Genomic DNA, 21,626 nt, shown 5'->3' with positions numbered 1-21,626 from the left:
TTAACAGAGCAAAAACAAATCAAAACCTAAGAGTAAAGTAAACTAAAAACACAAACAAGAAATTCAAAACTGCAAAATTGTCTAACACTAGAGACTAAATTAAAAAAAAAAAAGATAGTAAATAAAATCAAACAAAAAACATTGAAGAATAAGTTTGATTAAAAACCCAAAGTACCTGAAAAATAAGGAGAAAAGGAATTGAAACCGGTTACAGCCAGTTAACTTCACATTAGTGATGTGTAAGTTGTGAACGAAATGGCTCTTAAATTTGTTTAAAAGGAAGAAGCTGAAAATTGAAATAGTTAAAAGTTGAACTGTGAATAGTTCGTTTTTGAGATATGACTTACTTATTACATTTTATGTGGAGTGAATAAATTATATATATATATTATATATATTTATGGTGGCCCCTAGAGACAAAGCACGTACAAACTTGAAAACACGTACGAACTCTCAGAAGCACGTACAAACTCCAAAACACGTACAAAACACAACAGAAGTGCTCCAGGATGCTGGGTGCAGTGTTGAGCTTTTGCTACCTAGTGGCTACACAAGCCAGCAAGTACCAAAGACCAGATTTTGGTGTGTGGTAGTAACAGGTAAATGAACTTTTTTTTAAAAAATTATTTGAATATATATGAGTGCTTGTGTATAAATACACAAATCATACAAGTATGCTTTCAATTGTGTAATTTAAGTGATCTAGTAGCTCTGCTTTGGAAGTATATTTTATTGATTGTTTTTATTGTATATATTATTGTTAATAATAAATTAATTAAAGCAACAAAACAACCTGAAGGAAAGAGCCGGCTCTTTTTGGTGAGTAAAGCCGAAAGAGCCGGTTCTCTAAAAAGAGCCGGAAATCCCATCACTACACATACTGTTTCCCAATTACGATGGAAACTGGCATTTGAACCGCTGGTGTTCTGGGAATCCATCCTACCCGTTGTTTCTGAAATTAATTCATGAAATTAATTCAGTGCCAAACCATCCTACCTTTGTCAATGTGACCTACAAGCATACTTTAACAGCTAAAATTAAGTGTCAAACCATGCTACCTTTGTGAATGTTACCTACAAGCATACTTTAACGGGTAAAATTAAGTGGCAAACCACCCTGGCTTTAAGAATATAAGCTTCAAGCATACTCTGATGGGCAACGTTAAGTGGCAAACCGTCATACCTACTTATATTTGTGCTGGAATTCCTCTGTGACTGCAGAAATGTGCATAAACTACTTACGGTAGGACGTTTTGCCAACGTAGAAGGTTGTCAGAACACCGGTTTGATCAGCCAGATCTGTTATTTGTCTCACGCACATTAGACAAACATTGTGAGTGTGGATGTTTTCCTAGTGCCCTTGAAAACAGCTGAATCGTAATAGATCACGTCAGTCCCGACCATTCCGCTTGATGCCCAAACAACACTGACAAAGGCAACCTGAACTCTTCCTTATGTTAATAACAACAGTTAACCCTTTCACCTATACAGGAATACAAGCACATGGATAAATCAGATGTACACGAGGGCACGCGTTGTCTTCCCCGATGTGTAAAAACTGTGTAAAAAGTTGCCTCTCCAGCGTCACCGAAAAAAAGATCATAAAAAATAAACTTTTAGCTCATGTATCTGTTATACAAAATAAGCTTAACAGTGAGTTTGGACAAAAATGAATTGAATTTGTGATATCCAAATAACCGGAATATCAAGAAAAGCGGAGGAAAAAAAGAGGAAAAAAGAAATAAAAACTCAGTCGAATTAGTTAAGAATGACTTGATTGGTCGATGGATGGCAACGTTTATAGAGGGCGGGGCTTCACTGCCCCGGGCTCACTGAAGACGACAGCGGTATATCTGAGAGAGGAAATCATAGGAGCACGGAGTTCGTTTTTGTGCTACATTTGTGTGTTTCCTTTTTTCATGTGTGAGGATGTAGCTCCGTGCTTCACTCGCTCAGCAGCGCCAGAGTTTTATTCCCACGGTGCCCTGTCCACAGTCATCGCACGGTAAGCGGGTAAGCGCTTTTTCTCAGTGATTTCTTGGTCATTTTCACCTGCAGTGTCTTGTACTTCTGCTCTGAAGGATGCTGTCTTTTCATTCATTCATTAAACGGTTGGATCGTCTCAGTAAGGAGAGAAAAAAAGGACTTACATCGATGAGGAAAGGATGTGCAACAGGTTTGGATTGAGGATAGAGGTGGAAATGTGCCTGCGAGTGAAGGTGGTGTGTTGAAGAGGTTGGATAGGGTACTTTGAGGAGAATGAAGAAAAATGAGAGAGAGGTGGGGGAGGAGTGATGGATGACGGTTGGTGATCCAGGAAATGCAAAGTGTTAATAAAGAGGAAGTGAGGGCAGCTGTGAAGGGGATGGAGAGTGGAAGTGCATGTGGCCCAGATGGCAAACCTGTGCAGGTGTGATATCTGGCAGAGAGAGAGAGAGAAAGAGAGAGAGCAGTGGAGTTTTTGAACTGACTGTTGAACACAATCATGGAACAAATGTGCTGGTGCTGATTTTCCAAGAGCAAGGGTGATGTGCAGAGCCCAAGTAAGTACAGGTGGCTCAAGCTGATGAGCCACACCGTGAAGATATGGGAAAAAGTTGTTGATGATCAGTGAGCAGCAGGCTTCATGCCAAGAAAGAGCTTCTTGAATGCAGTGATGATGAAGAGGCTGACAGATGAGGTCAGGCAATAGTGTCCGTGGACTGTGATGTTTGCAGATCACATATAGTGATTTGTAGTGAGAGTAGAGAGCAGGTGGAAGAAGCCTGGAGAGGTGGAGGGATGCTCTGGCTAGAAGTTGAAAGAAAGCCAGTAGAAGTAAGTCAGAGTACGTGTGTGTGAATGAGAAGGAGGCGGGTGTAACAGTGAAGGCAGATGAGTTTTAAATACCATCCAAAGCGAAAGACAAGAGAAGCGAGGAAGTGCGTGCAGGAAGGGTGGAGTGGGTGGAGACGAGTGTCAGAGGTGATTTGTGGGAGAAGGACCGCAGCTAGAGTGAAAAGACATTTTTCTTTTCCCCATATAAATATGTTGTTCTCCCAGCAGCTGTATTCAATAATCAGAGTCAACAAGACCAAAGAAGGAAATGTGCCTTTAGTACAGTAGATGAAACATTTCATTCACTTCCTGTTTCCTAAAACTGTACGCGTTGCATTAAAAAGCACACAGCCATTACCCATTTGTGTCGACACCAAGATGTGAAGCAAGAACGGGAATAAACTTTAGTAATAATGTGGTTTACAAATTTGCAATAACAATCATGCAGTGAGAAAATAGTCTTTTGTTTATGTATATGCATCTGTTATCCTTTAATATTAGAGGAAAAAAATACTAATCTTTTTAAGAACTGAGGGGAATCCAGTGTGAGGTGAGGGGAGGAGGGGGCATGCAAACTCCACAGAGAAAGAGCGAGCAACTGTTTTTCAGTTGTTATGGTTTTAAAAATAATTTAGAAGCAGAAATAAAAGAAAAGTCTAAGGTTGTGCTGCAGGTTTCTGCTGCTAAAATATAACTTTGGATTTCTACAGAGTCAAACTAAAGCTTTGGCAGCAGCCTGCTGCTGCTGCTGCTGCTGCTTTCATTTCATTTGCCTGTCAAATCAACACAGAGAGGCCTGATGAACTCATGTCTGTGTTATTGATGAGAATTATTAGTTATTATTAATCTCTTGGTGTCTTTTACAGCTTGTCAAATAGTCGCAGCAGATGGCCCCGCCCCTCCCTGAGCCTGTTTCTGCTGGAGGTTTCTTCCTGTTAAAAGGGAGTTTTTCCTTCCCACTGTTGCCAAAACACTTGCTCATAGGAGGTGATATGATTGTTGTGCTTATGCTCACTTTGTAGCATAAGGCAGGTGCCTTATGCTACAAAGTGAGTCTGTCTAACCCAGGGTGTCTTCCCCTTATCTGCATTAACACTGCCCGCTAGAATAAATGGGCCCTGATTTAGGGATAAGCTGTTTTCTAGTTTGGGCTACCCTTACCCCCTTCCTGATGTCATCCTCCCACTGTACCTGTCGGCGGATGTAACTCACTGTGTTACGGCCTAATGATGATTTTTGAATTGGTTACCTCTGACACATAAGTCCCAGCTTTCCCAATCCTCATCACAGCTAAGTTTTGCTTATAATTTAAATATATATTTTTTAAGCATAAAAGTTATTCACTCATCACTAGAGGGCCTCCGTGATGACCGATCACTTTGAAATGGGACCAACGCACTGAACGAAGAAAAGAGAAAAGACAGTATCGATTGCACCACATTCATATCGATCTGACACCAATACCAGTGTCGACATGGATACTATTAATATTAATATTTCGATCTATCTGCCGATCCCTACTATGTACTGAGCGCGGACTAAGGCCATAGTAACTTTTTTTCTCCCAGAGGCTGAAGGGAATGATGCTTAGTGTTGCACAGCTGTGGTGAGTGACATTATAATAGCTCTGTGGCTGTTTGAGTCTCTATGAACTTGAGAAGCCAAAGCTAGAACGTGTTGATATATTTTTACTTTTCCAAACCTACCTCAAGTGCTTTGTTTTGATGACTTTTTTTGTAATAATCTTTGTCCTAGATTTTTTTTTTTAAAGTTGATGCTAACATGTTACTTTAACAAGAAGGACCTGAAGCACACACCGAAGTCAAAGTCGAGCTATATTTATTTGCAGCGTTTGCTACCTTTGTTGCTTCACACACCAATCCTGTCAGGTTCTGTTAACCTACTGAAATACAGAATGAATGACCAAGTGATGATAAACAGCTATGTGGGTCAGCCTCCCCTGAAACCACACCCTGAACCTGCTGCTCCACCCCATCCCTGCAGCTGAGTCATAAGCCACACCCATCATGGTTGCATAAGCAGGATTCTGACTTCTACTGAAGTAAAAAGACTAAATATTTTTTTCAGCACTTGGTGACCGAGTTAACGTTACTTCTAACAAGATCATGAACAGGATCAGATGTTGTGATTAGTGAATGAAGTCAGACTGTAGATTTTCCTTCTTCTAGCTGTACTGACTGACCTTTGACCTCATGTGTTGATGACTCTTCACCTCTGTCTCCTCTCACAGGGAGAAGATGATCTGCAGGATCCTGCTGCTCATCATCCTCACCTCATGTGTCTCTGGTTAGTTTACAGCTTCACTTTATGAACTCCAAATAAAGCTCAACAACAGATTTGTTCCAGTTCTCAGTGTGTCTGCTCCTCTCTTTCCCTCTCTGTCTCCTCAACAGGATCATTTGTAGTCAATGTGACACAGACCTCTTATCAGGCAGAGGAGAACCACAACATCACACTGGAGTGGACGTTCACCACCAAACCTGACAACTCCACAAACTCTGTTTCCATCATCTGTCAACAGATGACTAATTATGAAACCTCAGGCTTCTATCATGTGTCCAGTGGTGTTGAGGTGTCAGAGTCTCAGGATGCAAAGTTTTCAGGACGAGTCCAGAGTGACAAAGACGCCCTCAGAGAAGGACGAATCAGACTTCAGCTGTCCAGACTCAGGACTGATGACTCGGGTCTGTACCTGTGTGAGGTGAAAACCGAGTATGATTATGGCTTTGACTACTGTCGACTCAGCATACGTGGTAAGAAGATTAAAGCAGTACGAATTACTCCATCTTGACATTCAGAAACCAACAAAGAATATTTGTTTTCCTAAAACAAATAATACAATCTGTTTTTATTCTAAATATACATTCGAATAACACTTCTTTAAAAATAGCATAAATATATAAAAGCAGTACAAATAGTTTTTATAAAGATTTAAAATTAGATGAAGTTCCTCCTGCCTGTGCTTTAAAGATCGAAGTAATGTAAATCTTGAAAGCATAAAGTCTGCAAATAGCTGTATTTTTTTTCTATCTGAAGGATACTGTGTCTGCATGTCAGAACCTTGAACGTTTTTTTTTTGCCTTTTCAAAGCTGGACAAAAGAGTAGAAAAGGCAATTTCCAATGTTCAAGGCACAGGTGTCGAACTCCAGGCCTCGAGGGCCGGTGTCCTGCAGGTTTTAGATGTGTCTTTGATCCAACACAGCTGATTTAAATGGCTAAATTACCTCCCCAACATGTCTTATAATTCTCCAGAGGCCTGGTAATGAAGTAATCATTTGATTCAGGTGTGTTGACCCATGGTGTTATCTAAAACCTGCAGGACACCGGCCCTTGAGTTCGACCCCCCAGGTTAAAGGGGTTATATGCAGAAACGGCCCTAACCAATCTGGCGCCCTAGGCAAGATTTTAGGTGGCACCCCCCTACATCAGCAGTGTAGTGTAATGTTGTAACAAATAATATTTCTATTAAATAAGCTTTACTTTGCATTTTAATTAACGTGGGATTATTTTTTGTATTTAGAAATAATAGTACCAACTTTTTTTTTTTCAACATTTGTGGCACTGGCGTGGCGCCCCCTGATGGACGGCGCCCTTAGCATTTGCCTATACGGCCTATGCCACGGGCCGGCCCTGGTTATATGTCACTGTACTGATATACAGTTAACTTGTTGGTTCCCTTTAACTTCATATTTACCAATTCTGCAATATAAGAGAGCAGCAGGGCCTGTCAGTAATCTTATTGTTCATCGAGTTCTTTGTGCTCCAGTTGTTATCAAAGTTTTTTGTTGTTTCTTTCTTTATGATGTTTTCAGAACAGGAACTGCTAACAGCTACCAATGATATTAAAAGATTCTCTCTTAATTTTTCTCTCCTTTGCAGCAGCTGCTGTTCGTTCCAAACCTCAGGGATCAACTTTGAGTCCATCAGCACACACCTGGATGCAAAGGATGGTCCTCTACACTTCACTGGGATTCGAACTGGCAGCTTTACTTGGCTTTGCAGTTTTACTGGTTAATCGCTTCTGTGCCTTAAGATGTCGTACTCGGCTGAGAAGATACCAAAATTTCATTTAAATGTTTAACAGGAGCTTTGTGGTGTCGTTTTGCACCAAGAGAAACTAAAAGCAGGACTTGGAGGGAGCCATCAGGCAGAAAACCTGAGGTTCAAGAATCCAAGACTGTGTAATGTATGTTTGAAGTATCAGAAAGCCTCATTGTGATATGAAGTGCATATTATGTGCTCATGTATCACTGCAGAAAGGATGATGGGGTAGGTTATGCTCCCATGTGTGTCCTGTTTATTATTTCTAAGCTGGACACTCATCCTGCCACCAAATGGGAACTTTAAAAAGAAAACAAAAAAAAACTTTAATCCACCAGAGGATTTAGCCTATAAATGTGCTGTTTTCCTATCAGCTGTATTCAGTGGTTAAACTTTAACAAGTGCCTGGACTCAACAAGACCAAAGAAGGAAATGTGCTGTTATTTAATCCTGACAGTAGGGACTGGACTTTGTTACGGCAGATAACACACTTCATTTGCTTCCTGTTTCCTCAACGTGTATGTGTTCCTTTAAGGAGCACACTGTCACGACCCTTGTTTTTACAAACAGCAATAAACTTTATTAATAACAGAGTTTACAAGATTTGCAATAACAAACATGCAGTGAGAAAATAGTCATTTCTTTATGCGCATACAAGAGTTAGGCTTTGTTATTAAACTTTGATACATGCATATTCCATAAACAAGGGTCTCAGGTGAGCAGATGGTTCAGTGTTTCATTGCTTATGGTTTTAAAAATACTTTAGAAGCAGAAATAAAAAAGTGTAAAAGTCTGCTGCAGGTTTCTGTTCCTAAAATGTAACTTATGGTTTCAACAAACTCAAACTAAAGCTGTGGCAGCAGGCGGCTGCTGCTGCTTTTATTTCATTTCTCTCTCAAATCAACACACACAGGCTGATGAACTCGATTTCTTTGAGCTGGGCCCTGTTTCAGGAAGCCGGTTTAGTGGAAAAACTGAGTAAGTATACCCTGAGTTAACGAAAACTCTGGGTTTTCGGTTTCAGAAAGCGAGTTCAGATGAAGCCTCAGTGAGTCACTATGACGACACACGCCGTGAAGCTAACCTGCCCCCTAGCAGGTTTACTACAACTAACCCTGACTGTCTCCGCCCCTTTGTCGGAAACCTGACAGTAGGAAGTGTCAGACATGGCGTGCCCCTTCCTTGAAGAGCCAGTAGATCGTGAAGCCCAAATTCTCCGCAGAGCTCTCCGCCGGGAGAGAGTGATCAGAGCGCGTTTGGACATTTTATCATTTCCTGATGATTTCCTGTGTGAACGTTACCGTTTCTCAGCACAATCTATAATTTATTTGGATAACATCCTCAGGCCATATATTACGCATGTGACACATCGTGGACATGCTCTCAGTTCTGTACATATTATTTGTATTGCACTTCGGTTTTTTGCAAACGGGAGCTTTCTGTATAATATTGGTGACGCTGAGCACGTTTCCAAGGCTACCGTCTGTCGGGCAGTCAGGAATGTTACAGTTGCACTGAAACGTCTCCTGTACTCGTGTGTGGTGTTCCCCGGTCACAGACCCACAAGATTTATCAAAGAGGGATGCCACAAAATTGCAGGTATCAGGATGACCAAAACTTAATTTATGGTGTGGTGATACTTGGACTACTACTTAAATTTTACATTTATTTTCAGGGTTCCCAGGCGTGATTGGCTGTATAGATGGCACTCACATTCCAATCATTGCTCCTTTAGTAAATGAAGGAGACTATGTGAACAGGAAGTCTTTCCACAGCATTAATGTACAGGTACATAGTTCCCTGTAGCATTTCAAACTAACAGATTATTTCATCATAGTAATGGATGCTAATGTGTGTTCTCTGCACTGTGAAGATCATATGTGATGCTGCCAACATTATCACAAATGTGGAAGCCAAGTGGCCAGGCTCTGTCCATGACTCACAAATATTCCGTGAATGTACACTGAGCACAAAATTTGGACATGGTGAGTTGAGAATACTTTAAAATATATAAAGACCAATTGCTTCAGGGACATTTGAACTGAAGTGTATCCTTCTGTCTTAGGAGAGTTCACTGGCTACTTGCTTGGTGATAGGGGGTATCCATGTTTACCCTATTTGCTTACCCCTTACCCTGACCCTGAACCGGGCCCACAGCAGTGATATAATCTGGCTAATTGCAGGACAAGAGCCAGAATTGAAATGACTATCGGAATGCTTAAGGCCCGGTTCCAGTGCCTGCAAAGACTCAGGGTCACCCCAGAAAGGGCATGTGACATTATTGTGGCATGTGTGATTCTTCACAACATTGCCACAATTAGAGGAGAACACTGTCCTTCTGAACCAAACATCAGCAGTGATCCAAACCATGAACATCCTGACCCTCCCACGGACATACAAGATGGAAGCGCAGTCAGAGACACCATATGTCACAATCATTTCCTTTGACCCATCACCTCAACATGTTGAAAGAAGAATAAACAGATTTTTTGTTCAACTGGCTTTATTGGTCGCCTGTGTTTCCTGTACACAAAGTATTAAAAGATGTAAACCTCATAAAGTGTCTCTGTTGCTTCCTCCTCTGTAACAGCTGTCAATGTTTCTTCATTATTTTCCTGTAGTAAAGAAATAAACAACATTGCTGTTCTACTGTAAACTCATATAATCTGTGGAGTATTACTCACAACTGCATGTTGGTCTGGCTTTCGGCCTCAAGCGCTGTGAAATACATTGACCGCGCCTTCTTTCCCTCCGTCTCCATGGTGACTCGCTTAATCTGTGCTCCGCTTATCAGGGCTTTATGTATCCTCGTCCGCGCGCTTCACTTGGGGTTGACGCAACTCCGCGTTGATTGAACTAATTGTTATCAGCCTTTCTGAAACCGAATATTCCGAGTTGGACAGTTTGGGGTTACTCAACCCTGAGTATCGTTTTTCACTCTGAGTTTTCTAAACCGGCTTCCTGAAACAGGGCCCTGGAGTTCGTGAACTGGAGGAATTTCATATCTCATGCCCGATGCTTTCTTCTTGTTTTAAATCCAGTCTAAACTTTGAACCACACTCAGATTTCAAGACGCTGCCTGCAGGACACAAATCATGTCTGGAAACAGATTCTGAGGTCAATATGAGACGTTGTTCCTGCATGAAGATACAACATACAGTTCTTTATGCATTATGGAGGAGGAGCATAACAGCAACAAGAATTTCATCAAAATGATTTAGGCATGGATAGATTTGTTTTATAGGGAAAGAAAAATATCCATGAAAATAAGTATTTTCCTCCACTTATGGAACTAAGTGAAATTCACCCTCTTGGCCAGATGATGGTGCTATAAGCTCACCACTTCACTGTATCCAATCAAATATATTATTATTATTATTAGTAGTAGTAGTATTAATAATAACTTATTATTATTTTATGGAACTTATTGCAAACTGCTTCAGTAAAACACCCTAAACAACACAATAAATATCAAACAAAATAAAAAAGCAACACTAACCAAACCATATCCATGTCAGTTAGGACATGCAAGAATTCCTTGATCTCTCAAAACAAGTTTAAAATTAACATTACTTAAAACAGTAATATGGGGGTTAAATGAGAACGTCAAAGATGTAATGAAATTTATAATAAAACAGTAAATGTTTGATCATTGTTTCATTCTTTACACATCGGAGGAAACAGCTGTAGTTGGGGCAGCTGTGGCTACAACTGTAGCTTGCCTCCACCAGTGTGTGAATGTGAGAGTGAATGAATAGTGGCATTGTACAGCGCTTTGAGGTTCTCGAATATATAAATGCAATCCATCATTATTATTATTAGTTATGTAACAGTCAAACCAAGTGTGGCACAAACATAATGAAACAGAAAAACTACAGTTTTCTGTTTTAGATCATAAACTGCTGTCTGACATTTCAAACAGATGTTATTGGGAGAGAGGTTCATGTCTATAAGTACATCTGAAATGATGTGTCCTCATAGGAAGCGGGTCCTTCAGAAAAAGTCTCCTTAGTCCTGATGGGTTGTGTCTCTAAGGCACTCCCTGCTGGGTTTTGTGGCTTTTTCTCCTTTCCAATAATCACAGAAACTACAGCAGCTACTCCCAGCCCCAGACCAACGTACAAGCTCATGCTTGACAGTGTCAGTCTCTGACGTTGATCAGCTGCTGTTGTAAAAAACACAGAGACATGTGTTGCCATTAAAATATATATTATGCATCTGTTATGAAAAGCAGTAATGCCCTTATTATCCTCAGTGGTGAAATTATATTTAAAGAAGAAAAAAAGAAAATAATACAAATACTCCTTAGTAATTTACCTGTGATGCTGAGGCGACAGCTCTCATAACCAGCACCATGATCAGTACCTCACACAGGTACAGACCCGAGTCATCGTCCTGAGTCTGGACAGTTGAAGATGCTGACACTTCAACACCATTGGACACATGATAGAAGCCAAAGGTTTTAAAATTAGTCTTGTGTTGACACCTGATGGAAACAGAGTTTGTGGATCCATCAGGTCTGGTGGTGAACGTCCACTCCAGTGTGATGTTGTGGTTCTCCTCTGTCTGATAGCAGGTCTGTGTCACATTGACTACAAATGATCCTGTTGAGGAGACAGAGAGGGAAAGAGAGGAGCAGACACACTGAGAACTGGAACAAATCTGATATGATTATACTGTAATTTTAAGTACAGCATAATTTGCTTTAAGTAATGTGTGATTTCATGTGGAAAAACAGTATTTTCTATTGATCTGTTTGCTGTTTCATTCATTATGTTGAAGGATGTTCTACTGTCATTTAATGTCATTCTGTCAGCATGACAGAATTAAAAATAAACTCTTCTAATTTCCTACTAAATGTAGTGTTACTGAGGGAAACAAGAAACAATCCTGCAGTGTTAAAATAGATATAAGCAATTTTTTGTAATTTAGTCAATGCAATGAAAAAAAAAAAAAAAAACTGGACTGAGTTGCCAGCTATGGTTATTAGTCATCATTCGGATACTTGACACTTTTTAGATCATACTTCACTTTCACAAAACAGACATTTTTCATTTGTGGACCTTCTGTTTCAGAAACACAACCTCCTCCGGTACACTCTCAGGGATACAACTGGACATTGAGTCACACTGTCGCATCCAATCATAACTGGAATAATTCAATTCAATTCAAGTTGTTTTATTTAAATGCCGCCAAATCACAAGAACAGTCGCCTCAAGGCGCTTTATATTGTACAGTAGATCGTACAATAATACATACAGAGAAAAACCCAACAATCATATGACCCCCTATGAGCAAGCACTTTGGCGACAGTAGGAAGGAAAAACTCCCTTTTAACAGGAAGAAATCTCCAGCAGAACCAGGCTCAGGGAGGGGCGGGGCCATCTGCTGAGACTGGTTGGGGTGAGAGAAGGAAGACAGGATAAAGACATGCTGTGGAAGAGAGACAGAGATTAATAACAGATATGATTCAGTGCAGAGAGGTCTGTTAACACATACTGAGTGAGAAAGGTGACTGAAGAAGAAATACTCAATGCATCACGGGAATCCCCAGCAGCCTACATCTTTTGCAGCATAACTGCACAGCATGGGGTATTTTACTTAAACAAATTTCTAGGGTTTAGCTGAATTGATGCTGATTCCATACTAGTGTTGCACTGCAGGATTGAAAGAGACAGTATACAATAAGTGGAGATAAAGCACTGATACATAATCTAAAACAAATTCCTATAAAACTTCAGCAAAACCGTAATGTCACACTTTCATGTAATGCAGTAAATCTTTCACAGTTGGACACAGAGTTATCAGTGTCAGTATAATGTTGTTTTCCACAGACATTAAACACTTTGAAAGACTTCAACCCAGGCCGCTACACAGATGGGTGTTAGCCTGCAGTGCACAGACTGCTGACTCAACCAGGTCAGCTGTCCTGGCACCTGCTGTGTAAATCACCTGTCCTGAATTCTCCTTCAGCAAAAATTAAAATGCAAAACAGCACTGAATTGCCATACCACTATCATGACGTGGCTGTAATAGTCAAATGAAAATGATAAAAGCAGTAAAACAGAGGGAGTTACAGAAACTGGTCAGCTTCTCTGCTTTTTAATCTTTAATCTTTTTCTTATTTTAAAACGTGCTGTTTAGCAGTTCACAATGTCAGTTTACACCACTTATCAAAATAACGTCAAACATACTTTTATGCCTGTGGTGGGGCGTGGTCTGCGCTGCTGCTGCAGGGGAGGTGGATGCAACTGCACGGCATCTGCAATCATGCCTCACCGACATAAAAAGTCTGCACTGGGTCCTGGTTATTGTTGCTGTTGGTGTTTGTGCTCCAGCCGTGTGGAAATGACAACCGCTGATGAAAGCAAGTCAGTAAAGATGCTGAAAAGCACGAAAACGTCATTGGGTCTGCCGTGGTTTCTTTACAATGCCACAGTCTGAAGAGCTGTACAGAGACTAAAGAGAGTCAGAAGCACTGGATACTTTATGTTAACAAACAGCATTGTCAGGGCTACACATGCAAGAAGTGGTCTTACTTTGCTCAAATTCAGGCAAACAGCTTGATGCCTTGATGTTCGTGTTTTGCGCCTGTTTTAAGATATTTCAGAACTTTTATTTGATATCAGATGAATCATTCCAAGAAGAAAGAAAGTTTAAAATTGGTTAAACAAAAGAAAAATCTAATAAATTTGATAAACTGCCTATCTTTAATTCGTGGTATTTAATTCTTTGTTGAATATTTTTGACTTGTTGTGCTTCAATAGTTAGCAGTGTTGCATTTCCATGCAGCCTTTGCATGCTATTCCAGAGGAGTCTGTTCAGTGACAGGTTGCTTCTCCCAAAGACAAGAACCAACAGACTTAAAAACTCCTTTGTCCCACACACCATCAGACTGTTTAACTCCTCTCTGGAGGGGAGAGAGAGGGGAAACAGGAGGACAAAGGAGGGGGGAACAACTAAGCTGTAGTGCCTCTTCACTTCACTGTGCAATTACCTTTTGTGCAATACTTTTGTAAATAGTCAACAGTGCAATAGAGTTCAATATTTGAAATGTGCAATTCCTTTGTATTCTTATTCCTATTTATCCCTTTTGTATTCTCTGTATTTATATATGTCCTGGATTTATATATGTGTATATATAGTATATTTCTGCTCACATTCTGTAACTTCTGTTGGTGCCGTGCTATTTGGGAACCGAATTTCCCAGAGGAACCCACCCAAGGGATTAATAAAGTTTTATCTAATCTAATCTATCTAACCTCTCTATTCCTATGCTTGCATGAGTGTTCTTTCAATGTTAGAGCCACTGCTAATCCATAAATGGTTGTAGGTGTGGGGGTGAATGATTTCCTATCTCTCGGTTGCTAGTGAGCTGTGCAGGATGTGCTGTCTTAGTTAGCCATTGTTGTGGAAGTTTCCCTTTAAATAAAGCCTGCAGACGAGCGGTGAGCGGTAGCTAACATTCTTTAATCAAAAACAAAGAACAGACAAACCAAGCTTGTGGAGAGCCTACATGACCGCGGGGCAGACGGTCAGCAGAGTCTCCCTGAGCCTAACATGGCTCTCAGTTAAAAACCTTCTCCAGGAACAAAATACAGTACACAGCTGTTTCACACCTTAAGGTTCACACTCCCTTGCTACCTCACAGAGTCCTCAAAGAGAGAAAAGATTCTTCCTGTGGAGCTGTCTGCTTCCCCCCAACATCCTTACTAGACCCCCACCATCTGTCTAACTGCATGAGTGTGAGACATGTTAGAATCCAGTGGCACCAAGGTATCATACAATAAAATAATGTGATTAATACATAAGTAAAAGAAATTCCTATACACCATCACAGATAATATAAAACAAAACTGTGACATTGTCCTGCACTAAAGTCAACAAATACTTGTGAGAGCTGTGAAGTATAATCTCAGGCTTTAGGGTGCACAGTTTCACCTAGTAGTTTTTTCCCTTCTGACTCATCTGCAGATAATGGCATAGACAGATGATTTTATTATGGTCTTCTCTCTCTGGTAAATCTTTATTTATGAGTGCAGACAGTTAGCTTAACCCTTTAACTACTCCACCAAGAAAAAAGCAATGGGAAATGTCTTATGTGCTCGACCACTTGGTTGTTAATGGTTTAAGGAGTGGATATTTTCCAGAGACTTGAGCTGTGACTCCGGGCAGACGAAGTCTGACTCTTCTTCCCCCCAGAGTGTCACTGTCACACTGAACCCATCCTGCAGACTGTGTGTAGGGAGTCCTCAACACCTTTTATCATTTTATATAAAATTTTATCCAACTGGTAAAAACAAATCCCATTGATGAGAGAGATATCTGTTTGAATCCGACTGTCCAAACTGATGTTAATGGTCTCCTCCTCCTCTGCCTTTTTGATGTTTGAAATCCGTTTGACAACAAACCTCCTTGTTGAGGAAATGAAGAAAGAACTGTCACAATTAAAGCTGAGAGTCTGGAGAGTTCTCTGTTATGTGTACCTTATCTGCACCATGTTTTCTTGCTGATTACAAGTAAATTGTAGGTGTAAAGTTTTTATAATGTGTTATGAACTCTCAGGAAAAGGAAGCGATGCTTCAGTTTACTGCATAGATAACATGAATATGGGTAATAATGACAGTTTAAACATGAATACAGTTCGTTCTGTATCAAGTAAAGGTAGTTGAAACTAGAAGGAGTTTCTCGTCCTCCCAGTTAATAAGTCATGACCAGAGGGCGTGTGGTGATAGCTGTGTATACTGAACACATTTCTGTATTTAGGGAGATAAGAATAATTTGATATCTCTAATTCACAGCCTTCTTGCTGTCAGAAATTGGTGCTAACACACAAAAAAGTGCAGATTTCCTTCACACATTTAATCTTCAGTGATATATTTTTCTTTTCTTTTGTAATAGCAACTCAATTAAACACGGATATACTTTGGCTACAGATTATTTAAAGTGCTTCAGGATCTATACACACTCAAATCATCTGTGTTGATCCAAATGTAATTTCTAAAGATAAACAGATGGAGACTCTGACTATGGTAGAATGTAAACTGCAGCTTCTTTGTAGAAGTGTTTCTAGAAGCTCTGAAGACCTAAAGGAACCCAAATGAACAATATTGCATTTCTTATTGTGCACTTAAACTATTACAGAACTGTTACTAACTGTACAGACATGAAACACAAACAGTTTAAACCTCATTTCACCTGAATTATTTAAAGTATCTGAAAGGATTGTGAACAATACTTGACATTTTTTTCTGTAAGTTGAAGATGGAAAAATAAATGCTGACATTTGAAATTGAGATGTAGTCTGAGTTATAGATTATGAAAATATCATTGCAGTAAACTCACCTGTAAATCAATCCCTTTACAAAGGTGAACCAGAAGAGTTCATGCATTTCTAGTGTAATGCATTAACTTATCCTAACCTCATTAAAAAAAATCCACATCCTTACCTGTTGGTAAACTGCTGAATGTGCAGAGATGATAACATAGTGTTCACTCTATGTTAAAAATGAAACCACAGAGACTGATGCCAAAATGCCTATCTGTGAGCAGCCAGCTACTTGTTTATGTATACAGCATAAAAAGTAACACTGCATATCAACTTGGTGTCTTTGGGCAGTTTGGGCGGACTGAAGATGCATAACAGAGCTGGAGGTTGTTTTTGGAAACAGATACCAACTCAAAGAAGAGGATGCAGCAGGAGTATGTATCTCTCCAGTTGTTTATGTTAGTATTTATATTTTTAAGTGCAAAAAAAGAACAGCAGATTTATAGTAGGGATTTCTTGGCAGGGAACCTTACTTTCTCTCAGTGGAAAACCTTTGGTCAGATGTAACTGAATTTTCATGTGGTGTTCTGCAAGGATCTGTTTTAAGACCTTTGTTATTCTTATTATAGATCTTGTCATTACACCTTATTAGTAGTAGTTTTAAATTATTTTCCTATTATCTGTATGTAGCACTTTAAACCTTGTGAACTGGATAAACTATCCATTCTAATGGATTGTCTTAAGGCAATTAATGGCTGGATGGCAAACTATTTTCTGCAGCTTAACGCAGACAGCACTGAGTGTTTAATATTTGCAGCAGAGAGCAATAAGCCCTAAATGAGACAATACCTGGGTTCTTTCTCATTCACAGTAAAAGCTCACTAACTCATCTAATTCCAGTATAATAAACTGGACTATTTATCTATTTATCCAGTTATTATTTGCCACAGGGCCCAAATTAAGTATCACAGTCATTAAAAAAATAAAAGGAAGAAAAAAAGAAACTTAGATGTTTTTGCTGCTTTCATAATATTGATGGGAACTTCCCAGACTGAAATTTGTCAGAATATTGGAGACATTACCAGATCTAACTGAGACATTTAGCAAGAATAATTTCTTAAGAAACTGTAACAGGTAGAACAGTCTCGGGGTACACTAACTTACACATTCATCCATGCATCCACCCTTTACTGCTATCTGTGTTCATGTTGTGGGCCCAAAACTCTATGCGGGGAAACCCAGACCTCCGTCAGCCCAACAATCTTTGTGCTCATCCATGGGGACACCGAGCTGTTCCTAAGCCTAATGTCAGCAATAAGCCATGGGTCTGCCCCGGAGCCTCTTAGTGGTAGGAAATGCCGAAACACTTCACCTAGAAACCTTAGAAGCGTCCAGGAGGCATCCTAATTAGATGCCCAAACTACCTCAACTGTCTCCTTTCAATGTGTAGGATTAGCAACTCTACTCTGAGTCCCTCTTGAATTACTGACCTCCCCATATCTTTGAGGGAGAGCCCAGCCACTCTTTGAATGAACTCACTTCCCCTGCTTCACAAGAAATGGGATGCAGTAGCAATAGGTCTTATAGAGTTATTATACCAAATTTAAAACATTTAGTTCAATTCATGATCTGTATATAAAGAAGAGGTAAGGAGAGTGGTACAACAGCGAGTCTCTACAGTCATCTATAAATCGTTTGTAAATGTCGAGTCCTAGTTTGGGGATGTATTTCAGCCAGTCAAAATTGATGCAATTATGAATGCCGATTCAGATACGTTCAGATTTTGTACACTATGAAATAAAATCTGGAAAAAAATCAGACTGGCAGCTTCTTTAGCCTTAAAAGTACAGCTCGGTAGAAATGCATACATTTCACACAGTCAGTCATGGCTTGACCTCTCCAGAGGATCTCAAACTTGTTGAAGCAGTGTGGGATCATCCTGACAGAAAACAGAAGGCAACCAGCATCAGAAGAAGAGCTTTCACTGTAAAAATCAGGATCATGAACAGGATCAGATGTTGTAATGACTGAATGAAGTCAGACTGTAGATTTTCCTTCTTCTTGCTGTACTGACTGACCTTTGACCTCATGTGTTGATGACTCTTCACCTCTGTCTCCTCTCACAGGGAGAAGATGATCTGCAGGATCCTGCTGCTCATCATCCTCACCTCATGTGTCTCTGGTTAGTTTACAGCTTCACTTTATGAACTCCAAATAAAGCTTAACAACAGATTTGTTCCAGTTCTCAGTGTGTCTGCTCCTCTCTTTCCCTCTCTGTCTCCTCAACAGGATCCTTTGTAGTCAATGTGACACAGACCTGCTATCAGGCAGAGGAGAACCACAACATCACACTGGAGTGGACGTTCACCACCAAACCTGACAGATCCACCAAAACTCTCAACATCATTTGTTGCCTTATTGCTCGCAATGAACACTTTGTCCTGTATCGTGTCATTCATGGTGTTGAGTTGTCAGAGTCTCGGGATAAAAAGTTTTCAGGACGAGTCCAGAGTGACAAAGACGCCCTCAGAGAAGGACGAATCAGACTTCAGCTGTCCAGACTCAGGACTGATGACTCGGGTCTGTACCTGTGTGAGGTCAACACTGATTACAGGTTCAGTTCTGCCAGATGCAGAGTCAGTGTTTCTGGTAAGTTATTTATTTCACCTTTTTTAAAGGATAATTATCAGTGTCACACTGAGCAGTATGTGGAGATTTCTTTTATTTGTCTGATTTTTTAATTTGTTTATGTCCTGTAAAATTTACTCTACAGTTGTTTATGAGTCTAGTCATGGCTGAAAAATAGTTCCAAATTAAGGGTTTTCTATTTGCTTCTTAATTTTATTTGTTTGTAGTTTCTTTATTTAACTTTATTTTTAAACTCTAGTTATAGTTATATTTTAGTTATTCTTGGTATTTGTATTTATGGAGTTTAAGAAGCCACCTGAGTGTTTTCCTCCATCGTATCCCCTTGTGTTATTCTCTCTGTTAAAGAGGACATGAAACACTACAAATATAAAGGATAATTTACATCATTCAGCCATGCTCTCAAAAAATGAGATAGATGTAACACTGTCTGTTAAGCTGAATTTAAGAAATAAGTAATTCAGTAGTAGTAGCACCATCTTCTGTCAGTACAGAGCATTACATTATGTGGTTGGTTGGCTCCGGCTAATAAACTAACTTATAGACTAGTGACAGAATCAGTAACTCAGAGGGACATAACAGCTATTTGCCAATTCATAGGCTGCATCCTTCGGAGGACCCGGCCAACGTAGACCAAGAAGGCCGGAAGTGCGAGGCTGTGATATGGGAAGGTTTTGATAAAGAGGATTCTAAGTTCATCTGTTTTTTCTTCTTGCAGGTGCTGAAAGTCGAAATAAGAACTACTGGGATCAAATTAAAATTGTTCTGGGAGTTTTAGAGAGTGCACTTTTAATAGTTAGTGGCATGATATTTTTGATCATTATTGCCGTTCAGGGTCTTGTGTAGTCTTTTAGAAAACATAAGATAGAAAGTCCTCTTTTAAAATGAACTACTTCATCTCCTATGTTTTATGTTGCTACTTTCAATCTGAATGTTTTCTGACAAAAAAACCCAAAAACATAATGAAATATTATAATATATATATATATATATATATATATATATATATATATATATATATATATATATATATAAGTATAGCATAGATTATTTTCTTCATGTTAGATTAAAACCAAAAATATCTTTGTTTAAGCTTTTGTATATTCAAAAATTCACTGCACTTCTTTCACTAACTTTCTCCTCTCTGTATGCTTATTGAGTCCCAGATTTGTTCCAACTTCTAACTCAGCTTTCAGCATTAGCTTCTCAGTGAACACGCACATTATTATTTAACTAATATAAAGATGACTTGTTTACTGTGTCAATGCCAAATTCAGTCTCTGCCAATTTATTTCCATGTTTTTCTGCAACTGTCAAAGTTTTCAGTTTAGAGCTTCATAATGTAACAAGAGTTTTTAACCACTTAATTGCTTCATTCTTCAAAGCTTGGTCTTTCTGCTTATTTAACATATTTAGGCATGCTATTTATATAAGAGAGTTTACTTTTCTCTCAGACAGCTGATGGACCAAAAGCGTTATGAAAATAACAATAAACAATTTTCTCAATAAAAAATAAAAATATATGAAGAAAGAGAAAGAAAAAATACACAAAAATATTATGCATCAATAAATTTACAATTTTTTAGGACAGTTCAGGTTCACCTAACTCAAGGGATGAACCACTGCTATATCTATGGATAACAGACTGCAAAAGAACTCATTTTAAATTATTTAGGAAATTTGTATATGGCAGTCTGCTACAAGACAAAACACACCTGTCCCCATTACTTAAGTTGAATCTACAAAAATTTCCAAAGATAGCAGAGTTTGGCAAACATAAAATATAATTATTTTTTGCTGGAACAAGGCGATTCTCAGAGAGCTATTGGCTGAAACAAAAGAAGAAACAAAAGAAGAGGTAACTTCACAGCCAAACCAGACAGATCCTGGATCTACATCTTCATACTCTGTGGCCTCAAAACTGGTCCTAAAGACTAAGTCTTGTTTCATGTTTTGAATGTGCTGAGGTGTCAGGATGAAAACTTTTTCAGGACGAGTCCAGAGTGACAAAGACGCCCTCAGAGAAGGACGAATCAGACTTCAACTGTCCAGACTCAGGACTGATGACTCAGGTCTATAGATTCGAAGTGGACACAGACCATGACTGATTTGATAGCTGCAGGCTCCATGTTCCTGGCAAGGTCTTTTTTTTCCTAATATGTGTACTATATATAAATCCATCCATCCATTCGCTTCCGCTTCTCCTTTTCAGGGTCGCGGGGGGCGCTGGAGCCTATTCCAGCTGTCATAGGGCGAAAGGCGGGGTACACCCTGGACAGGTCGCCAGTCTGTCACAGGGCCAACACACAGGGACAGACAACCATTCACACTCACATTCACTCGCACATTCACACCTAGTGGCAATTTGGATTATCCAGTTAACCTATCCCCACAAGCTGCATGTCTTTGGCCGGTGGGAGGAAGCCGGAGTACCCGGAGAGAACACAGCACTGTTGCCGCACAGTAGGAAGGTCCCGAGTTCAATTGCACCATCAGGCCGGGGTCTTTCTGTGTGGAGTTTGCATGTTCTCTCTGTGATTGCGTAGGTTCCCTCCATGTACTATATATAAATCTATTATGTATTAAAACAAACATTATTAGCTGAAATCCAGATATTCTACAGCTTCATTTTCAGTGTAAACCAATTCCATATACATTTATGTTAAACATGTTGATGCCCTTCACCAAACAGTGGCCTCTGATCAGCTAGAGGAAAAACTTAAAGGGAGAACCATTTCTTTATGTTGGACTGCAGCAAGTAGCAGCCCTTACGGCTTTCTGTGTTTTTTGTATTATATGGAGGAAACAATAAATGAAACACAAACAGTCTGAC

General features: G+C 39.6%; 1 protein-coding gene across 3 annotated transcripts; it reads left to right on the top strand.

Annotated features, from left to right (window-relative positions):
• The first annotated feature begins 1,793 nt into the window (after positions 1-1,793).
• Positions 1,794-7,672, top strand: LOC113018205 (uncharacterized). Of its 3 annotated transcripts, none has more exons than XM_026161269.1 (4): positions 1,794-2,004; positions 5,068-5,123; positions 5,231-5,590; positions 6,718-7,672. In XM_026161269.1, exons 1-4 carry the CDS (start codon positions 1,919-1,921, stop codon positions 6,909-6,911), a joined length of 696 nt encoding a protein of 231 aa, XP_026017054.1. In that variant the 5' UTR covers positions 1,794-1,918; the 3' UTR covers positions 6,912-7,672. The 3 variants fall into 3 exon arrangements, with proteins under 3 accessions (XP_026017054.1, XP_026017055.1, XP_026017057.1); XM_026161270.1 differs by having other exon boundaries at positions 1,795-2,012; XM_026161272.1 differs by lacking the exon at positions 1,794-2,004 and adding an exon at positions 2,386-2,542.
• The last annotated feature ends 13,954 nt before the right edge of the window (positions 7,673-21,626 follow it).

This window comes from Astatotilapia calliptera, unplaced genomic scaffold, assembly GCF_900246225.1.
Source record: "Astatotilapia calliptera unplaced genomic scaffold, fAstCal1.2 U_scaffold_5, whole genome shotgun sequence".
NCBI lineage: Eukaryota > Metazoa > Chordata > Actinopteri > Cichliformes > Cichlidae > Astatotilapia > Astatotilapia calliptera.
This window is presented reverse-complemented; position numbering and strand designations above follow the sequence as displayed.

Excerpts from the sequence above, each read along its gene's own strand:
- LOC113018205 (XM_026161269.1), top strand. The coding sequence starts at position 1,919 with ATGTGTGAGGATGTAGCTCCGTGCTTCACTCGCTCAGCAGCGCCAGAG. Across the intron at positions 2,005-5,067 it reads CTGTCCACAGTCATCGCACG|GGAGAAGATGATCTGCAGGA; the intron begins GTAAGCGGGTAA and ends CTCCTCTCACAG. Across the intron at positions 5,591-6,717 it reads CTGTCGACTCAGCATACGTG|CAGCTGCTGTTCGTTCCAAA; the intron begins GTAAGAAGATTA and ends TCTCCTTTGCAG.